At 53.5% G+C, this 21286-nt stretch overlaps 1 protein-coding gene across 2 annotated transcripts; it reads left to right on the top strand.

Annotated features, from left to right (window-relative positions):
- The first annotated feature begins 2643 nt into the window (after positions 1–2643).
- On the top strand, positions 2644–20910 carry TMEM8B (transmembrane protein 8B). 2 transcript variants are annotated; one of them, XM_039369035.1, is made up of 13 exons: positions 2644–4038; positions 9956–10145; positions 11671–11878; positions 12557–12690; positions 13313–13584; positions 14260–14615; positions 14892–14988; positions 15123–15246; positions 16510–16652; positions 16813–16991; positions 17678–17824; positions 18737–18853; positions 19308–20910. In XM_039369035.1, the coding sequence occupies exons 1-13, from the start codon at positions 3963–3965 to the stop codon at positions 19659–19661; spliced, it is 2397 nt and encodes a 798-aa protein (XP_039224969.1). In that variant the 5' UTR covers positions 2644–3962; the 3' UTR covers positions 19662–20910. The 2 variants fall into 2 exon arrangements, with proteins under 2 accessions (XP_039224969.1, XP_039224970.1); XM_039369036.1 differs by lacking the exon at positions 2644–4038 and adding an exon at positions 4093–4403.
- The last annotated feature ends 376 nt before the right edge of the window (positions 20911–21286 follow it).

The raw sequence follows: 21286 nt of genomic DNA, 5'->3' as shown, positions 1-21286 counted from the left end.
CAATCCCCCCTCCCCACCTCATCTCCTTGGCACTCTGGGTTTCGATTTGACAATAAGCCTTTTTGTAGATTCAATTAAAAATACATTTTCCAGGTCATTCTCTTGATGTATCCTTTGTATTTTCTTTTTAGTTTTTAAAACTTCACCAGGGTTGTTTTGAATAGCACCCAGGGTCACTTGACAGTGAGTGGGCAGTGTGTAAATTTAATAAATAAAATATCCAATAAGACATCCTTTTCCAAATCATTCCCTTGGTTTGTCATCAGTAGTTCCACATTCTCTGTTTCCTCTGTCGGGCCATTTCTTCCTCCACTGTGAATTGTATGTCACAATGGAAGAATAAACAACTATGCAATTGCCAGTTTGGGATGCACTTATCAACAGACAGGAAGATGGAAGCCTAGAAACCGCAGTTTATTGCAAGGCCACCAGGATTCCACACATTCTGAGCTTCAACAGTAAGCATCCACTGACACATAAAAAATTGTGTCAAAACACTATATGGCTGGGTGGGAACACACACTGCAAGCAAAAGCTGCAAGCAAAACAACTGGTGAGCAGGTACCTATGTGAACAATACAAGCAGCATGGGCCCTACAAGCATTTATCACAAGATGCCTGCACAATATGCTGGGGAGAGAAAGGAAGAAACAAAGGTACAAAACGAACTTCATGGCACACCCTGCCATACATTAAAAACATTTCAGAAGCAGTAGAACGTAGTTTCCGAGATCTGTAAGTTCTGGGGGGCCCAACAGTCCATAGCCTGTTGGAAACAGAGCTGTGCAAGTGTGCCAAGGTTATTTGTGCATGTGTGGGTTGTGCACAAGAAGCCATTCCCAGCTCCCCCACACACTGCTACTGCTAATCTGTGAAGACAATTTTTCTTTTGAAACTGGTCCCTGGAGCCAGAACGGTTGGGGACCGCTGTGCAAGTGGGCATCTCTAAACACCCAGAGGCTAACAATATAAGGCCAAATCATGCACTACAAAGGTTGTTTGGAAGTGGGAGAAACTTTGAAGGTAATTTACCAGACTCCCTGCATGTATTGCTTCTGTGACTATGTAGGACAGATGGGGAGGAAGCTAACCACAGATTGCAAGAACACGAGGGAGTGGTTAGATGAGGAGACCTGAACTCATTGGTAGCCTCACATGGCAATGAACAAGGAGATGCATTCAGTTTCACAGCTGCTATGATTGTTGGCCACGCAGGAACAAAAATAGCCAGATAAATTATTGAAGCTTGGGAAACAGGCCCCTTGTCGGTGAATAGGAGTGCTGATTTGCCACTGGCCTACCAGCGAGGAGTCACAAGGAAACAGTGACCTAATAACAAGCCACCAAGACCCTAATTAATAACTAAAAGCTACACACAACCAGCAAGCATATAAATACAATGCATAGAACAGCCCAGGGCACATATTCTGGAGAGAGAGTTCTCTGGGGATGGGCTCCAGCATGAGCTTGAAAGCTTGGAAGAATCAGCTTTTGATCCCAGTGACCGACTCAGATTGGGTCCTGCAATGTTACCCTGGGATACCTATATTTGCCTTCATTCAGTATAAAATGGTTGCTTCCTATCTGTCAAGAACCATAGTGGCACAGTGGTTAGAATGCAGTATTGCAGGCTCTCTGCTGACTGCCAGCAGTTCGTTGGGGGCAATATGCTGACTTTGTAAACCACTTAGAGAGGACTGTAAAGCATCATGAAGCTGTATATAAATCTAAGGGCTATTGCTATTCCTTCAATTACATCTCTTAGACAAGGTCTATCCATAAAAGCAGAATCATTGGAAGACAGTATTTCTATTTGGCTTGATCTACGATGCTCTGTTTCCCAGATCATCTGTACATCTTCCAACAAAATGGATACCCACACAACTTTATCAAAAAGTGCCTGACCACTCAACCTAATACAGTACAACCAACACAAGCCATATGTCAAAAACATCTCAGAAGTCAAACAAGCTCAAAGAACAGCAAGGAACCCACAAACAGACATCATTACTGACAGTGTTGATATTGCAGTTGCTAACTTCTGGCTCCATTTTTTTTCAAAAATTTGAAGAATATTTTCTATCATCCTTTAAGATCTAATTTTAACTGACATCAGACTTGTATTTTTTCCCCTTCTGCTTAGAATCCTTAATCCCCTTTAGTATCCTGTTTCCAAAATCCTCACTTATAACAAAAGCAATTGACACGATAACAAAAATAAATATTTCCCATGAAAAGTTGTTTATTTTTTTTGAAGTTAATTCCAAAACTTAATAGTTGTAATAGTCAATATTTCAAATTTATCTGGATTCTTAATCCTCTTATAACTTACCTAGATGAACATCTTATTTAGATGTTTACTGTTTATTTCAAATTCTTTTACTTTTTAGGTGTGTAATTCTTCTTTCGGACTGCAAGGTGATCAAACCGGTCAGTCCTAGAGGAGATCAACCCCAACTGCTCTTTAGAAGGCCAGGTCCTGAAGTTGAAACTCAAGTACTTTGGCCACCTAATGAGAAGGAAGGACTCATTGGAGAAGAGCCTAATGCTGGGAAAGATAGAGGGCAATAGAAGAAGGGGACGACAGAGAATGAGGTGGCTGGACGGAGTCACTGAAGCAGTAGGCGTGAGCTTAAATGAACTCCAGAAGATGATAGACAGGAAGGCCTGGAGGAACGTTGACCCATGTTGTCCATGGGTCGCAATGGGTCAGACATGACTTCCCAACTAACAGCAACAATTTTTCTTTTGTTCAGAGTTGAAGATAAGCTCACCCAATGAAGACTTTTCAACGGTCCTTCTGTGATTTTTCCTACCTAAGTGCAGGACCTTCCTTTCCTCACCACTGAGCTGCATCTTGAGGAACCCCCATTGCATAGTTTTCTCCATGTAGGTGCAGGCCCCTTTAAGGGCCAGAGGATGAGTGCAGCTGGTCAGTCAACTGCAGGGTCATCAGGTGGTTGCACTGTCTGTCCCACATTGTCCTATCTTACCAAGACATAGGCTGTGGTCTACTTCATCAAGTCCCATACTAAAATCTAACTATACTACATTCACAGCATTTTCTCGGTCCACTAATTTACTCACAGTAAGATTGATACTGGAGATGGAGGCTTCCCTTCTCAGACCTGGAAGGCTATGATGACAAAACAGGAAAGTTTTTCTTGCCAGCTCTAAGAAATCCATGTTTCTCTGCTGTCCATTAAGGCAGTGTGATTGACCGCATCATGGGTTGGCATTACATCATTGTTTATGCTAAAACATCAGGTGGCTTGTGACCAATGGGATGCAGGAAGAATGGGACTGAGGTTCAGACCCCCAGCATTGGTGAATATGAAGTCAAACTCTGCCAAGGAAAGTCTCCAACTGCTTGGCAGCTAACACCTTCAGGGAAAACCTTGTGGAGGGACACACCCCACTTCTGGAGATGGTGTTTTAAGCTATAAGGTACCCAGGGCCAACTCCGGGCAGCCATTGCCCAGGCCGGCTGAGCCCCCGCTGTGGCCGGATCGGGTGCTTCTCCTCCGGCAGGCTTCCCTGCGGGGCCCTCCGGAGACCTGGAAGGCGACCTCCATGCTCCTGAGCCGACTCGTTCCTTATTCCGAGGCTCCGCCACTCCGGCCGCTAACGGCTCGTCGCTGGTGAAATCGCGGCTTTCCGGGCCTGCAACCTGCGACGCCGACGCCGCCTCCACGATCCTCCTCCACGCCGGGCAAGCGCACAATCGGGCGGCCCGGCGGCCCCCAGTCCTTGGTAGGGCGGAGCCTTCCTGTTCCGCGGGTGAGTGAGCGGCGGCTGTGCCGGCCAATGGGCACCCGCGGCCTCCCCCGGGCAGCCTCTCGAGCCGGGCCAATCGGGAAGGCGCGGCGCCCGGGCTGCAGCGGGCCCTGACGACGTCATGGCTGCGGCCACTTCTGCGGGTGCCCGAGCGCGGCAGCCCGTCCCGGCGCGGCCTTCTCGGTATGGGCTGCGCGGCTCTCGGGCGGCTCCAGCTGCTGCTCCAGCTGCTCGCCTGGCTCCGCCTGGGGCCCCCGGCCGGTGAGTGCGCGGCGGGCGGGGAGGCAGCCCTTGGGCGGGGGGCCCGGGCCCGGCGGGAGCTGTCCCGGGCGCCTGGTGCTGAAAGAGCCGCGGAGAGGGGCCGCCGGGAGCCCTTCGACCCGGCGCTCGGAGCTGTCCCCCGCCGCGGTGCTGAAAGCGAGCCGCGCCGACGCGGGAAGACAAGGAAAGCCGCGGCGCTGCGGCGCACAGCAACATCTTCCGCCCAGCTTCGCAGGAGATCGCGCGCCTCTCTGAAACGGGCTGACCATTTTGCCTCCCGGCGGCCCTGCGTCTGGAGGCGGAGTTGCCTTCTTCCTGTACGGCCCGAGTCCGGCCAAAGACCTTGCTGTGCCAATATGGAGAGGGTAGGAAGCAGCAGTGGAAGGTCAGCGGAGGCGGGGGTGGTGGTGGTGGTAGCGAGAACCACTCCTCCGAGGCCAAGCAGTCCTGGTGCAGGGCCTTAAACGAGGACAAGGAGGCCCTGTGCCTTTCCACCCACCGTGCCTGAATTCTGCCAACTCGTCAGGCAGATATCTAGTACCTGGGTGGGGGGGGGCACCATTTCCCTTTGCCACTGCCCTCCTTGTCTTCAGCTTCACAGGCCAGGAGTTTTTACTGCCTGCCTCCAACCAATGAAAAGGACTCAGCCTACTAGAAGCCAGCATGGGTTTCTTAAAAACGGGTTATGCCAGACAAATATTATATCCCTCTTTGATAAAGAGACTAAATTAATGGATCAGCAAAATTATGTGGACAAAGTATACTTGGACTTCAGTACAGCATTTGACAAAATAGACCACAGCCTACTTCTTGGCAAAACAGAACAATGTGGGATAGACATAGCATCACCACCAGATAGATTCACAATTGACTGCAGGCAGTTGGTTCAAGTGCTGAGCCTAAGACAGAAGCAGTGCAAGCAATGTGCAGTCCTTAAGGGAACTATATCTACAAGGAGGGGACTATGTAATGGGGTGCTTCAAAGTTCTGTCTTAGGCCCAGTACCGTTCAACCTCTTAACAAATTATCTAGATGAGGAGATTGAAGCTCATCAGATTTGCAGATGACACAAAACTGGTGGGAATTGCTAATACTTTAGAAGATAGACTCAAGATTCAGAAGTCTTGACAGACTTGAGCATTTGGGATGCAGTTCAGTGGTGAGTAAAGTAAGCTGCTGCACTTAGGTAGGAAAACTCAAATGCATAGGTACAGAATAGGGCTCAACAGTAGCAACTATCTTGGAGTCCTAGAGGACCACTACTTAAGTATGAGCCAGCAGTGTGTGGCAGCTGCCGAAAAAGCCAATGCAGTCGTGGGATGCATCAGTAGAAGAATAGCATCAAAATCATGAAAAATGATAGTACCATTCTATACTACACTGGTGAGGCAACACTTGGAAGACTCCATACAGTTCCAGTCACAAAAAGGATGCTGAGTCCCTAGAAAGCATGCAGACATGATATATAACAAAGATGATAAAGGGCATGGAGGCTAAATCATACGATGAACAGTTGAGGGAGCTTGGTATGTTTTGCCTATCAAAGAGAAGGATTAGGGGGGGCATGATAGCTGTCTTCTGGTACTTGAGGGGCTTCACAAAGGGGATTGACTTATTCTCTAAGGCACCAGAAATAATGGGTGGAAACTTGTTAAAGAGATCCAACCTAGGAGATTTTTTTTGACAGTGAGAACAATTAACCAATAGAATAGCTTTCAAACTTTTCAAAAACCATTTGACTGAGATAGTATAGGGTCTCCTGCCTTGAGCAGGGGGTTGAACTAGAAGACCTCTGATGTCTTTTCTAACCCTAGGATTCTATGTTCCATGCTTCCCTTCCAGCCTATGTGCAGGCTATTCCATTATTCTGTGCTAGAGCACCTCAAGAAAGGAGGGGCACCTTGAGAAGTTATGCTGGTGGCTCACCCGTTCCATGTTTTGGCTGATGGCTGGGAGTAGAAAGGGGAACCCTGTAGTACCCCAGAGCCTCAGGGAGGCTCTGGGGTACTAGAAGGTTCCCCCTTCTACTCCCAGCCATCAGGTGTGGACAGACTTCCCATGTCCCAAATGTTCTTTAGGCTAAACCTGATGACAGCACCAACCAGGCCTGAGCGACCCTTCAAAATTCAGGACCGGGCTGTTTCCCTGTCAGGGCACATTGCAACACTGAGCTTAAAGATCAAGCTTGGTTGCACTGTGGGTGTTCCTCATTCTTTTGTTTCAGGTTAAAATGGCATTGGGGAGTTTGTTGGAATCCAGCCTGGTGTAAGCCAAACCCTCTGATTATATCAGAATCCTTTTCTTTGCAACTAGAAAACATATGCTATATGGTTGTCAGAATGAGGTCTCATTAGCCTGATTTTAGTTACAGATGTATATGTCACTTCAGCCAGCCAGCCAGCCAGTTCTGTCTGTATTATTTGAATGTTGACATTTTTTTTGATTGAACCATGGGCCAGACAGGCATAAAGAAATCAAACCCTCCTCCAGGCAGCAACAGTAGAAACAGAGAGTCCCAGTTGTTCTGGCTGCTTTGTACTTCCCATCAAGACTGTTTTTGCCGGTCTCAGGGGGCTCCTGCCTACTGTAGCTGAGTCTAAGCCAGGCATATGAAGCTCAAAACAAAAGGTGATCTGAGGATAGATTATCTTTTCTTCCAGTTTGCCCAGTGTAAATGAGCCTCAGAGGGGAATCTCCCTAGCTGTGGGGTCCTTGCTGCTTGGCTGTTTGCTTGCAGACATTTCGTGAGGTCGCATCACCATTGCTCTGTGCACATGAGTGCCCTGGTGTTGTTTCCTAATTAGGTCGTGGAATATTTGCAAGCAAGCCTGCACACAACCAAGCTCAGAGAGCACGAAGGATGTGACTGTTAAGGATCCTTTCAGCTTCCCCACCCCAGACCAAAACCAATCATTAAAACACAGCTTAAAAGCCACCCACCACCACAATTCACCCAGATTGCGATACAGAAGGCGGCACGTGCCTGCTCCCTCTGGCTCCAGAAAACAATGGATTCCGATTACAGGGAAGTAAGTTTCAGATTGAATTCCGGATGTATTAATTAGATATCACAATCCTAGTTGTGGCTTTTACTCGGGCCCAGAAGGAACCTGGGCCCTATGGGGAAAAACACGTGGAGGAGGCAGAACACTCTTCTCTGGTGGAGCAGGGCTCCTGAGCAGGCACCTCCATCTAGCTCCAAGAAAGGGCTCCTGGATGGAGAACCTCATAGAAGCAAAGATAGCCTAGCCCCGGGGTGTCAAACTCAATTTCATTGAGGGCTGCATCAGCATTGCAGTTGCCCTCAGGGGGGAGGGGGGAGGGGGCGCCTACAGGGTGGGCATGGATGGAGTGTGTGTGGCCTACTGGGTGGGCATGGCCAGCTCTACATTGTTCGTGTCAAGGGTGCCTGTGGGGGCCTGGGCAGGAGTGGGACAGATCTGAGGGTCTTTGGCAGAAGGGGGTGGGACCAGGGCAAGCGCCAAGGCATGGTGCATTTCTTCATTCCTCACAAAGGGTGACACCTCTCCAGCATGCACCCAGGGGGCGGGGCCGACACAGCAGGAGCTGGTTCCTCGCTGTTTCTAGACGGCCTTGTGGAGGTAAGACTGAATGCGTTTCAGCATAGATGGCCACCACAAAATTGTACATTGGCTCCCGGCTGGCCTGGGCCAGGGCCAAGGCAGAAGGGGCTGTTCCCTCACTGTTTCCAGGATGGCTTCGCGGGCTGCATGAAACCATTTTGCAGGCCGCATCTGGGCCCCGGGCCTTGTGTTTGACATGTCTGGCCTAGCCCTTGCACATTGACCTACCCAATGCTTCTCTCTACATAGGTTTTTCCAGTTTGCCATGAGACAGTGTGTGCATGGACACACACACACCCCCCCTTCCAGCAGGCTGTTTCTGCCCTTGGTCCCTCTGCCAAGACTGGCAGAGGGACCAAAGGCAGAAGCAGCTTGCTGGAGGGGGTGTGTGTGTATGTGCATATGCATGCACAAGACTGGCAGAGGGTGTGGAAAGCCTACTCGCCCAAGCATCCACCCCTCCCAACCTTGGCTTTGGTCTCCTGCCTGCTAGGCTGGTGATGTCATCCATGCTGTCTCTGTCAGAAAGGAACAGGCCTTGCCTCCCACCCAGATAATCTGGGGCAGCTAGTGTTGTGTGGAAGTGTTTCAAGGTGTGGAGGGAATAGACAGCTCAGAGGAGTTAAGTAGGTTGCAGTAGTGTTGAATATCTGTAATATCTGTAGCTCGGATTTAGGATGAGGGTGAAGGTTCATTCTCTGAGCATGAGAGAGAACCTTCACCCTCAGTTGAGCAAGTGCTTGGCCACCCCAGAAGATGGCAGGCCAGGAGCCCCCCCCCCTGCAACTGAAGGCTGCGTCCTTAGAAAGGCCATTTCCAGGATCGGTAGGTGAGCGCCTCTTATTTATTTATTTATTTATGAGACTTATATACCGCTTTAAGTGCAAGCACTCTCTAAGCGGTGTACACCAGTAAGCAATGTATATATATATTTACATTGCCCCCAACAATCTGGGTCCTCATTTTACCTACCCCGGAAGGATGGAAGGCTAAGTCAACCTTGAGCCGGTGAGATTTGAACCGCTGAACACAGTCAGCTAAAGTGGCCTGCAGTACTGCACTCTAACTGCTGCGTCACCTCGGCTTTTGGTGCAAATATGGTGTGCAAGGGCCCTGCAACCTCTTCTACAAGGCAGGCCTAGTAGGGGGAAGAGTCATTTCTTGTGGGGAGGGCATAAGTGCAAGATAAGATAAGATCATCCTTATTGTCATTTTTTTACTGTGGGCACAACGGCTCACATCAAAAATAAAATTTAGTTGCCCGCTCTCAGAGTGAAACATATACATGACACATACCTAAGCATACTATGTACAACATATGTATAGACCCAGACCCCTACATATACATAACAAATAAATATTAAATACTGCCCATCTTGGATATATAATGGAAGGAGGAAGCTTGAGAGTTCACAAGGTTAATACTGTATGGAATGAAACTATGGCTGAATCTGGATGTTCTGCTATGGATACCACGAAGCCCTCTTCCCCCAAAAGATAGCAAAGAAAACAGGTCATGAAGAGGATGTGTAGTGTCCCAGATAATCTTACGGACCCTGCTCAAGCAGCGCTTCTGTGCTATGTTCTGGATGGGAGGGAGGGAGCTGTCAATGATCTTTTCGTCCGTCCTCACCACTCTCTGCACCGTCTTCCTGTCTGAAGCAGGGATGCTTCCAAACCAGACTGTGATACTATATGACAGGATGCTCTGGATCGTCCCCCTGTAGGAAGTGGTCAGGACAGGGGAAGGAAGATGTGCTTTTCTCATGCGACACAGAAAATGCAGGCGCTGCTGTGCCCGCTTCACCAGTTTCTCACTGTTGAGCAACCAAGCCAGCCTACTCATTAGCTGCATACCCAGGAATTTGATGCTGTGTGCTTGCTGGGGGCGGCGGCAAGGGAGTTGTTTGGAGACAGGAGCTTCTCCAATCTTAGGCCAGCTGAGTCTCCTGGGATGGAAACTTCCCGATGCAGAACTTTCTGTTGGTTTGCCTTGGAAGCGAGGCAAACCCATTTCGCAGGGGCGGAAAGCGCCTAACTGCGTCTTGGGCCTGCACTCGGGAGGCTCCTGGCTGACCTTCAGTTACCAGAGGCTCTCCAGGCCTGTGGGATGGGTGGGTGTAGAAAGGCAGCTGGGGATGGGTGGGCGGGTGTCGCTCTGGGACAGGGATGCAGGGAGCATGTGTAGAGGGGGGTGTCTCTGCGGAGCAAGAGCAATCCCGGTCCATTGGGGAACCGGGTGACAGCTGCTCCCTCTTGGCTTGGACTGGCTTCGTGCCCCTGCCCTGCCCAGCAGCCTCCAACCACAGTCCACCCTTCCTCTCTTTCCCCAGCTGGGCTGTTCGTGACCGATTACTTCACCCGGACGCCTCGCAAGTTGAACGCCTTCCGCTCCTTCACCAGCCTGGAGCTCTTCCATTTCCGCATCCCAGAGGACACTGCAGTGGCCGTCTGGAACCTGGTCACCTTCAAAGAGCAGGGCGGCACCCTCGGCGACCGATGCCCGGACCGGAGCATCACCGTGTGAGTCGAGGCAGGGCTGTTTGTCCTGGCTGCGGGGCCTCCCAGGCTGGGTTCTCGCCGGGGCTGGGCTGCACGCACTGGCAAAGCTGTAATACTCCTGTTTCTAGGGGGGGGGGTTGTTCCTTTAACTGCTCCTCCCGCTTCAGAGAAATGGGTGGGAGGGCCTTTGCAAGGTTCGTGGGTTGCACAAAGCTTTAGGCTCTGAGTGTTGCCAGCCGCTTTGAGACTTAAGAAGACTCGTGGGAAACCAAAAACTTTGCACTTGGGGGCAGGGGAGGGGTGTTTTTTTATTAATAATTTGTTCATTTGTGGGGTAGATTAGATCAGGGCTTTTCAACCTTTTCACCAATTGTACCACTTTTAGAATATGGCAATCTTCGAGTACACCAGTCACCTAGCAAGGTGTCAAAAACTTGATGACTAAAAAAACCCGGAAAAAAGTGATAAAGTAAAGGTAGCCCTTGACTTACAACAGTTTGCTTAGCGACTGTACAAAGTTACAACGGCACTGAAAAAAGTGACGACCATTTTTCACACTTATGACTGTTGCAGCATCCCCAGGGTCATATGATTTACATTCGGATGCTTGGCAATCGATTTATATTTATGGTGGTCACATTGTTCCAGGGTTATGAGATCACCTTTTGCAACTTTCTGACAAGCAAAGTTAGTGGGAAAACCAGATTCACTTAACCACCATGTTACTAATTTTACAAGTGCAGTGATTCACTTAACAACTGTGGCAAGAAAAATCATAAAATGGGGCAAAGCTCATTTAACAAATTTCTCTCTCCTCCTTTTATATCCAAGTTCCCTCCCTCCTTCCCTACTTTCCTTCCTTCCTTCCTTCCTTCCTTCCTTCCTCCCTTCCTCCCTTCCTCCCTCCTTCCCGCTTTTTTTTTTTTGAACTGCCAAAGGCTCCCGGAAGTGGTAGCAACAGGCAGGCAGTGGTGGGCAAAGGCTTCCCCTCCCCCGTCATTGCCTCTGCATGGCTTGGTTCAGCTCACCTCTCCCAGGCCTGCACACGTATATGTGTGTGTGTGAGCGCACGCGCCAGGATCAGTGCTGCTTTTCAGCTGATCGGTGCTTCTTTGGGGCTGTCAGGGCTCAGTGGAAGTGCAAGGATCAGTGCCACTTTCCAGCTGGAGCCTGGCACTGATCCTGGCGCTTCCACTGAGTCCTGACAGCCCTGCAGCTCCAGCCGACTCTCGCTCAGGCTTATGCGGTGCTGCCACCGGTTCAGCTCATTCCCCTCCCCCGCTACCACTTTTCTAGGATGGTCATGTACCACCTGCCAGGTGCCAATGTACCACAGGTGGTACCCGTACTACTGGTTGAAAAGCCCTGTATTAGGCAAGGGAAAGCTTCCCAAGCCCAAAGTAGAGGCCTGGATTCCCATTCTGGCAGACAAATATGAGCTCCCCAGCTCCCACCTCCTCTTGCAGCCCCCTCCCATGAGCCCCCACTCCCCCAACTCCGCACAGGCCCTCCTGTCTCTGACTCTTGCCTTTGTCTCTCTGGGCAGGTACTTCCGCTCAGGAGCGCCACCAGTCATTAACCCACTGGGCATGCACTTCCCCAGGGACACAGCTGTGCCCGGCTCCTTTGCCCTCACGCTCACCTGGACGCTGCCCAACAGGACCACTGGGGTCTTCAACATCACCAGCCCCCTGCCCGGAGACTGGTTCCTGGCTGCCCATTTGCCCAGAGAGCAGGGCAAGATCTCTGTCAAGGTGAGTGCGGGTTTCTCAAGCTGCAGGAGAATGCCAGATCCCTAGGGGATCTGGGGGAGCCAGTCCCAACAGCAGGTAATCCGCTGTGCTGGGCAGGGATGATGGGGGTTGTGGCCTAATTCATGCCCATTGAGGAATGAAAAAGGCCAAAGAAGATGCGAGGCTTGTAAACCCCCCTCCATAAAAAATGTCTGGGGAGGGAGAAGTCCCAGGAAATGGCTGGGTTGACTCTTCTGTGGAAAGAAGCCTTGTTCAAGGCAGGGGCAGTTGGTACACAGCTGAACTCCCTGGCGCACTCAATTCACGCTTCCATGGGGACAGCCCAAGAAGGGGTTATTAGGTAAAGGGTTCCTTGTAGGAGAAGAAGCCACATGGAGGGCATTTGCATCACACCTGTCTCGAGGGCAGCACCAGCCCCTCTCTCTTGGGAGAGGCTCATGCGACAGCCTCAGTCCTTCCTGCAAGGCTGGATATATGGACGGGGAACAGGTAGATTGGACTAGGGCAGGCGTAGGCAACCTTGGCTCTTTTATGACTCGTGGACTTCCTTTCCCAGAATCCTTCAGCCAGCATAGCTGGCTCAGGAATTCTGGGAATGGAAGTCCATGAGTCATAAAAGAGCTAAGGTTGCCTACTCCTGGGCTAGGGGTTTCTGACAGGGCCCGCTTCCCCCCACAGGGACTTGCAGAGGACTGCCAGTATCTCTTCCAGCCCCAGCTCATCGTCCAAAGGCTGGTGGGCATTGGTGTGCTACACCCAGGCTATGAGACTGACCACGTCATCTCCCCCCACACTCGGTCCCTGCTCTACAAGTGAGTGTCACGGCCAAGGAACAGGGCTTCTCTTGTGGTGTGGGAGGCAGGCATTCTGCGGGGGGAGGTAGCAGAAGGGAATAATGAAGTAAGGGCTGCAGGATCTGCTCCTTCCCACCCCTTCAAGTGGGGTGCCTGATGGGGAGAAGTCCCAGAGACCTCTGCCCATGTGCCCTTGGCTGAGGGAGCTCTGGAGATGTTTCCAAGAAGCTGGAATGAAGGAGGCCCCCAGTGGTCTAGCCGGAATCCCCAGTGATGCCCCCACAGACCCCAGTGAGGGCACCAAGTTCACACATGGCTCCCAGTCCAAAAATGCTCACCTGGGAAGACAACCATATTGGATCTGGGCTCCACTTTGTAGGCAGCAGGAGGCATGCTGGGAAACCCATGGCATTACTGGATGGGAAGAGAGACCAGGGGGCTTTGGAAAAAATGAAGGTCAAAGAAGAGGGAGGCCTCCCTTCCCCCAGTGCTTCAAATTTGCAGAAAAGGCCAGCTGGAAAATTGGCTAGCCCATCCTGGGTCTCCTCCGGGAGGGGCAGCCAAATGCCAGAGATGGCCAGTTGCCCATCCTTATAGGAGCCACGGAAGACATGGGGCAATGAGATTCCTTTGCCCGTAGGGTCTTCGTTCCCAGCTATACCTCCAGGGTACTTGTGCAGCTGCGAAACTGTCACAGAGGCAACCAGAGTGCATCAAGCTGCCCACTGGGGCTGAAAGTGCGTGGCAAGGCCCCCCCTCTGCACAACTCTACAGCCGTGGACTGCCGGGAGCAGCTGCCCTGCCGCCTTGTGCTGGAGCACCCCTTCTGGCAAAACTGGTACTTCATCCTGGTGGAGAAACTTCTGCCGCTGCCAGACCGGATGGGTTTTCAGCTGGTGGTGCAGCTGAAGGGTGAGTTGGCCCACAAGAGATGGGGATCCTGGGGTGGAAAGCACCAGCTTCATGCCTCGAGTGACACCTAGGAACGTGGCACAGAATGGGCAGAGGTGGCTGTGCAGAATTGGTCTTGGGAGACTTTGTGGAACTGAGCAAGCCCACCTAGCAGGATGAGTTTCCTAAACTAAGGTGCCCTGAGCTCAGGTTCCCAGGTCATGTCATCTAGGGCTCATCCATTCCTTCTGCCCCCCCCCCCGTCAGGGGTGGAAAATAAGGTGAGCTTGAGGATGGCATCTCATTCTTTCCTCTGCTGGGAGAAACCAGGGGGGAGCGACTGACTGCCCTTGTCTCCTGCAGAGGCAGAGGTGGGCAGAAAAAGCAGTGGGGGAGGGATGCTGCTCCTCTGGCATGGCCAAGTGGGAAAGCACTTACTACCCCCCCCATCTCCCAGGTCAGGCCAAGCAGCTTCAAGTGGGGTGCCTGATGGGGAGAAGTCCCAGAGACCTCTGCCCCTTATATGAAGAAGACCCCTCAGCAGAAAGTTCCACTGGGACTGGATCTGGGAACCCAAAGAGGGTCTCCTGAAAGAGAACAAGGGAGGCCCAAGGCTAGGCTATTGAGGGGAGGAGGGCTACTGGTCTGCGGGGCTGTTGGGCCACAATCCAAATGCCCCCCTTCCTGTCTTTGCAGACTGCTCTCAGACTGGCTTGGGTGAAGCCCAGTTACCTGCCTCCCACCTGAACATGCCTCACTCCTTTGGCTCCACCGGAGGGCTGGCCCTGGCAGACATTCTGCCCCCCTCCCTCCCCAGCAGCTTCCAACCCCCAGCCACCCCCACACCCCCCAGGCCTACCAGAGGGGGGGAGCACTGCTGGCCCACCCGGCCCACTCTGCGCAACGAGTTGGACACCTTCTCGGTGCACTTCTACATCTTCTTTGGGCCCAATGTGTCGGTGCCCCCTGACCGGCCAGCTGTCTTTGCCATCAACCTCCTGCCCGTGCTGGACAGCGGAGGGATCCTCAACCTGGAGCTGAAGCTGAACGTGGTGCGTCCGGGCCAGATCTTTCGGCATGTGTAAGGGGGGCAGCTCAACTGTGGTCAGTGGCTTTGGGGCAGAGGCGCAGAAGCTGGGCAGCCAGGGGGTGGGGGCCTGGTGCCCGGGTACAGGCAGGACTGGAGAGACGGCCTCCGTGACTGACTTCTTCCAACCACCCTCTGCCCTAAAGGGGACCCCTGAGGCCGCAAGGGGGCAGACCTGAATGTGGGAACAAGAGGAGACATTGTACGGGATGATAATGCAGACTCCCATCTCTTCCTTTAGTCTTCTCTGCGCGGGGAGAATGCTACCATCTTTGCGTGTCTGAACCACGAGGTGCCTTTGGCCTCAGAAGGGGACTCCTCAGTGACCTGCCAGACAGGTAAGGCCAGCACCTCCCCTGCATCTGCAGTGACCAGCAGGGACTCTCCTTGCAGAGGGCTTTTGCTGCACAACTGGTGGACTGGCCCTCACAAGGCAGCTGAGCTGGCCTCAGCCACTGCTTCTACTTGGCAGAGCTGCTGGCTGGGTTCCTGCTGTCCATAAATGCCGCCTCCCCCTTCACCCGACTGCGGATTCCCTACCCCCAGACGGGCAGCTGGTACCTGAGTCTGCGCTCGCTCTGCACCACAGACCAAAGGTAAGTCAGCCTGGCTGGGCATCCCCCCAAGGAGCAGCAGAAAACAGAGAAGGTAACCACAGTTGCGCTGCTGCTTGGAATGGTCCCAGTCCACGCTCCGAGCTGGTGGTGAAGGACCCTCCCTGTCTGGGAAAATGGCTGGGAGGGCCACCCTCATGCCTGGCAGCTGGCCAGTCACTCCGTCACTCCTTCCAAGCAGTCTGCGTCCTTTTCATTTTAGTCATTTAGCCATTTTAACTGGCATAATATAGATGGCAAACAGGAAAGTTAAAATGATGCCAGTTAAAATGGCTAAATGACTAAAATGAAAAGGATGCAGACTGCTTGGAAGGAGTGACGGAATCTGTGCCATAGAAACTTTCCAGAACACCCTACTATGATGTGGGTGATGTGACAGTCAGGGCAGGAGGCGGCCCAGCTCCTATGGGCCTCTCTGTGGGGCTACCAGGGAGGGGTTCAGCTGTGCGGGGAGGGCCTGATGCCCTCGTCTAGCAGGAGGCAGCGGTGCGGAGGCAGCAGAAGCTGCTGAGAGCTCTCACAGTAAGGGTGTTAGGCTGGTGTTCCCCTGGTCAAAATAGAATCCGAGCCAGAAAGGTAGATTAATATCTTTTATTTATGCATAAGCAAGGGATAGGTCTCCCACAGGCACAAGGTGGAAAGACCCTTAGGAAAGGGGAAAAATCAGTTTACATACACTTCAAACATATTGGGTTTGGAATGTGTTCTTCAACTGGAACAGCACCATATCAAGCAGCTATATATGCCCAGCAACTATATATGTATCATGTAACAATTCATACTATCCCACAATATTCTTAGCAAGAGCTCGTTAATAACTAATTGACCACTCAAGAGGTGTAATTTCACCATTATAATGAACTTTTGAGTTACTAGAGTCCATTTTTCTATACAATTATCCAAGTTCTATATTCCACACAATTTCTTCTTTCTTTAAAGAAACTGAAAATATTAATCAAGAGCACGCCTTATTACCCAAAGAGGCCTCTTTTTCGCACCCATCTGTGGGGAGTCTGGTAGTTCTTGGCTGACCCCCCCACTAGGAAGAGACTCTGGATCCCCCCCCCCCAGCTAGCCCCCCTCACTAGGCCCAGCCCCACAAGCTCAGGCCTGACTCGGCTCTTCTTCCACCAACTGGCTGGGCACTTTCTCACTTCCCTGTGGCTGGGGCCGGGCACGTAGTCTCAAGCGGCAGATGGGATGCTGCCAGGATGCTCCCTCTTGAAATGGCCTGCCTCCCTGCAGGCCCTCATCCTGTGGGAACCTGACCACTGAGGTGTACCTACGTGCCTTCCTCTCCCCCTGCATCAATGACTGCGGTCCCTATGGCCAGTGCAAGCTTCTGCGCACCAACAACTATCTATATGCGGCCTGCGAGTGCAAAGCGGGTAAGTGGGCAGTGGACAGACTGTCGGGGGGGGGGTCTCCGGCTCCGTTCCCACCTTTCTCCATCTCCAGGCTGCTGCTCTTCTGACTTGAAATACGGTGGGGAGAGCACACCCTCTGGGGGGGGGGGCAGTCGACCCTGATGCCAGTACTTGCCCGCAGGCTGGAGCGGCTGGGGCTGCACCGACAACGCAGCCGCCTTCTCCTACGGCTTCCAGCTGCTCTCCACCCTCCTCCTGTGCCTGAGCAACCTCATGTTCGTCCCACCAGTGGCCATTGCGGTGCGGACCGGCTATCTGCTGGAGGCAGCCATCTACATCTTCACCATGTTCTTCTCCACAGTGAGGGCTGCCAGGATGGACCCCTCCCAAGAGAGAAGTGGGAGGGGGAGGACGTGAAGGTTGCCTGGAGTCTGCGGTCACCTGGGGTGGAGGGAGGTTCTGACTGTCCTTCATACTGCCCGCTCTGATGTGCAAAATTATATAAAGCGGGTTGCTGTCCCAGTGGCTTTACGCCTAGGACTGGCCAGTCACTCAGGCTCCTGGGTGGAAGAAGAGGGGCTGCCCACCCTTTCCAGTTCCCGGTGACCCACTTAGTTGGATGAGCCCCGAAGGAGCTCTGTTGCCCTCTTGGCCAAAGACTCGACTGTTCCTGGCAAAGTGAAAAGTCTCCCCAGCACCCCTCCACCCCACAACAGCCACAATGGCTGGTCCGGCTGCCCAGCACACCAGAAAAGGTGCAACTCTGAGTCCTGGGGAGGGTCTACCTTCCCTCCCTCCCCCTGGCCCAAGATCCAGGGGGTCACTGAAGAAGAAGCCAGACTCTCTTGCAAGGCCTCAGCCCCTCCCCGAGCCTCCTGCTTAATGTAGTCTAAGGGGGTCTCGCCCAGAAGGGAGCCACCAAGGGCTAGACCACCTGGCCAAGTTGCAGGGCAAGGAGGGGAAGCCAGGCTGCTGGAAGGGTTGGCCCAGGTGGGGCAAGCTATCAGTGCTCCTCCTGATGGAGTGATCCCTTCTGTCTCTGCCAGTTCTACCATGCATGTGATCAGCCGGGCATCGTGGTCTTCTGCATCATGGACTATGACGTGCTGCAGTTCTGCGACTTCTTGGGCTCCCTTATGTCTGTCTGGGTCACCGTCATTGCCATGGCCCGCCTACAGCCTGTCATCAAACAGGTAGAGAGAAGGGTGCAGGGCTACTGAAAGAAGCAGCTGGGACTCCAGGCTGGAAAAAGGCGGGCCCTAGGAGTTGAGCTGGCAGTGCACTACTGAGCCCTGGGCAGGGGAGGCAGGAGCCAGAAAGAGTCTGGGGCGGCAGCAACCCCTGACTCCTCCCCACAGGTGTATCCCAGCCCAATCCTGGCAGATTCTGGGCAGAGAACATAACAAAAGCTACACAACGCCCTGCAGGACGATGTCTCACCCGTGGAAATAGGGACCAGCTCAGCAAAGCATCAGGGTGGCAGGGCTACCCAGGGGCATGCAGGGAGGCCAGAGACTGCTTCCTAGAAAGGTTCAACAAGGCCCTATCAGATCAGCCTCCCTCGCAGGGTTGTTGTACAGGAAAGAGGGATCCTAGGGATGCCGCCCTGGGTCACGTAGGAAAGGCAAGAAATTGCCACCTCAACTTTGACTCCCCCCTTTCCCCGCCCGAGAGTAAATGAATGCACTGGGGGATCCCCCTCTCCCTGCGCTGTTGTGGGGAATAGACCCCACCTTCACCCAGGATCAGAGTGCTGTGTGGCCCTCCTCCCCTTCCTGAAGGCTCAGCAGAGCCCCAGCATCCATTAAGGCTCAGGCAGGTGAGGAGGAGCGGTGAGCCTGGCATACCGGCAAGGTAGCCCCAGAGAAGATCCAGGGGTGCTGCTGCCAGCCACTTGTGGGGCTCAGGGCTGGCTTGCTGGGCTAACTCTTCTGCTGCAGGGAGGGCTGGGGAGAAGGCTGATTGGGGACAGCTGGTGAAGAGAGGGCACAGGAGGCCAGAACAGGCAGACTACAGGGACCACTCTGCCTGGCTGTCCTGTGGCCTTTGACCCAAAAGACTGACCCTTCCCCCCATGAGGAACTCACTGTGCTTCGCCCGAGCAGGTGCTGTACCTGCTGGGAGCCATGCTCCTCTCCATGGCCCTGCAACTGGACCGGCACGGCCTCTGGAACCTGCTGGGGCCCAGCCTCTTCGCTGTGGGTGTCATGGCCATTGCTTGGGTAAGGACCTTGGACCTTTGACTCCCTCTCCTACCCTGAGGCCCCGGCTGGGCGGCTTGGGCCAGAGGCTCAACTGCCCAGCCTTGTTGTGGTGCTTCCAGATGGAAAGACCTTTGGATGCCCAGCAAGGGCCTCAAAACATGTCCAGTGAATCGGAGAGCCCCTTCAAGAGGCAGCCTGGCTTCTGGGGGACAGCTCCTTCCTTGTTCTGCAGGAAAGAGGGGCTGAGCACAGGGCACCTGTGCCTCCCATACCTGGTCCCCCAAACCTGGGGGTGAGGGGTGGGAAGACTTGCTTTCCAGCAAGTATTCTGGCCAGGCTCCTATGGCAGGGAGCACCAAGGGGACGTCAAGCCAGGGGTGGCCGGAGCTCCCCAAAATGGCTGAGGGGCATGAGCAGCCACTCCTCAGCCAGGCTGCCTCCTGGACTGGCTGCCACCTTCTTCCCCCTGCAGACGGTTCGCAGCATCCACCGGCGCCATTGCTACCCTCCCACGTGGCAGCGCTGGACCTTCTACCTGCTGCCCGGGGCCCTGATTGCCGCCTCAGCCGTGCTGCTCTATGCTTTCGTGGAGACGGAGGAGAACTACTTCTACATCCACAGCATCTGGCACATGCTGATCGCCGGCAGCGTGGGCTTCTTACTGCCACCTCGGTCCAAGGCGGAGGCATCCAGGCTGGCGGGACCCCTGCCTCGCCGGAAGGGTTGCGGCTACCAGCTCTGCATCAATGAGCAGGAGGAGCTCGGCCTGGTGGACCCCGGCACTGCTGGCACTGGTGTCTCCATCACCAGCGTCTGCACCAGCTGATGCAGAGCAGCGGCCTGGGGGACTTTAGACAGACGGGCGGCCAGGATGCAGAACCCCCCAGCCGGACCACTCTTGCTTTAGCCTCTGTGCCAACCATGAAACACTCCCCCTCGGCCCAAGGACCTCCAGTGGCCGGGGGAGGGGAGACTGTCATGTGCCTACCTGCCCAGGGATGATGGAGAAGAGTCTTCCTCCCAGATCACGAGGCTCCCCCACAACACCCTTCCCTTCTGCTTCCCCATCCCCCATATGCACACACTGCACTGCAAGATCATTTCTGGAGGGAGGCGGGACAGCCCTCCACTCCTGCAAGCTGAAGGCCTTCGCATCCTCAGAGGGGAAGGAATAATCAACTGGAGCAAAGCAGCTGCTGCTTCCAGCTTCAGAAGTCTGGGGTGGCCTGCAGAGCTAGATAGGGAAGCCCAAGCCCTGCCTAGTCTGGCCAAATCCACAGAGGAAGACTAGGCTGCTGCCAGTGGCCCCCTGCCTGCCTGCGTGTGGGGAACAGTGTCTCCATTCCAGATGGCAGGGGAAACCCATCATGCACTCCGGCCAAAAGAACATCAGCACCTCTGATTTTTGGCTGGGCTGGGGCCCAGGAGGCCCTGATAAAGTTCCTCGCTTCAGACATGTTGAGCCAGCATCTGCTCTCGAGACAGATATGCAGAGGGCGAGATTTCCCCAGAGACCATCCCTGACCTGCGGAGAGCCGCCCTACTCACTGAGATCCAGATGTTGGGCTAGCCAGCTCCTGCCCACACCTGAAATGTCTCCTGGGCACTCTCCTTTTCCCACCTCCCAGCCAAACCTGACACTTCCCTCCAAGAAACCAGCTCCGACTGCCTGGAGCGGGAGGAGACTTCTAGGCTGGCCAGTCTTTATCTGGGCAGGGGACCACCAAGTTCCAGGCTTGGCAACTTTTCCAGGCCTTCACGCTGCTGCAGGGGGACAAAAGGGCCACGTCCAGTATTAACTGTGGCTTCTCTTCCCCTGGAGCCCCACAGGGAGGGGCTGGGAAGGCGCCTCCCCTAGGGGTCAGCGAAGGCCGGAAACCAGGGTGCTTGATCCTCCTCGGCCTAGAAAGGACTCTACAAAAGAGGGGCTCCGGGGCAGAGGGGGTCCCAGAGGCCCACCAAAAGGTGCCAGCAAATCTTCATTTTTAATGTAGGAAGAAGAAAGTTAGCCAATACACGAGAGAAAACTTACACTCGCTGTATTTAATTTGAATTAAATTGAAATGCACATCAAATGTCTTTTTGCTCCGACTCCACTCGCGTTTTGGGATAGAGCAGTGGTTCTCAACCTTTCTAATACCGTGACCCCATAATACAGTTCCCCATGTTGTGGTGACCCCCAAGTGGGTGTGGCCATCAATAAGAGGGAGTAGGATAGCTAGGGAAAAGGGAAAAAAATGGCAGACAGCATGGTTTGGCGACCCCCGTGAAATGGTCATTCGACCCCAAATGGGGTCCCGACCCACAGGTTGAGAACCACTGGGATAGAGGGTCCCGGCGCCCTCGAGCGGAGGGGCAGAACCGGGCAGCCTCTGGATGAGGGGCGGGTATCGCGGGAGACATCCCGCTTCCACCAGGGCGGCCGGCTGCGCCGGCTGCGGCTGATGGGGA

The sequence above is a fragment of the Crotalus tigris genome, unplaced genomic scaffold (genome assembly GCF_016545835.1).
Source record: "Crotalus tigris isolate CLP2741 ecotype Arizona unplaced genomic scaffold, ASM1654583v1 scf7180000020963.25688851:1431469, whole genome shotgun sequence".
Taxonomy (NCBI): Eukaryota; Metazoa; Chordata; class Lepidosauria; order Squamata; family Viperidae; genus Crotalus; species Crotalus tigris.
The sequence above is the reverse complement of the archived record's forward strand: the minus strand, read 5'-3'. Positions and strand labels throughout refer to the sequence as shown.

Coding starts and splice junctions, on each gene's coding strand:
- TMEM8B (XM_039369035.1), top strand. CDS start 3,963: ATGGGCTGCGCGGCTCTCGGGCGGCTCCAGCTGCTGCTCCAGCTGCTC. Junction 15,247..16,509: donor CTCTGCACCACAGACCAAAG/GTAAGTCAGCCT, acceptor GCCTCCCTGCAG/GCCCTCATCCTGTGGGAACC. Junction 16,992..17,677: donor TCACCATGTTCTTCTCCACA/GTGAGGGCTGCC, acceptor TGTCTCTGCCAG/TTCTACCATGCATGTGATCA.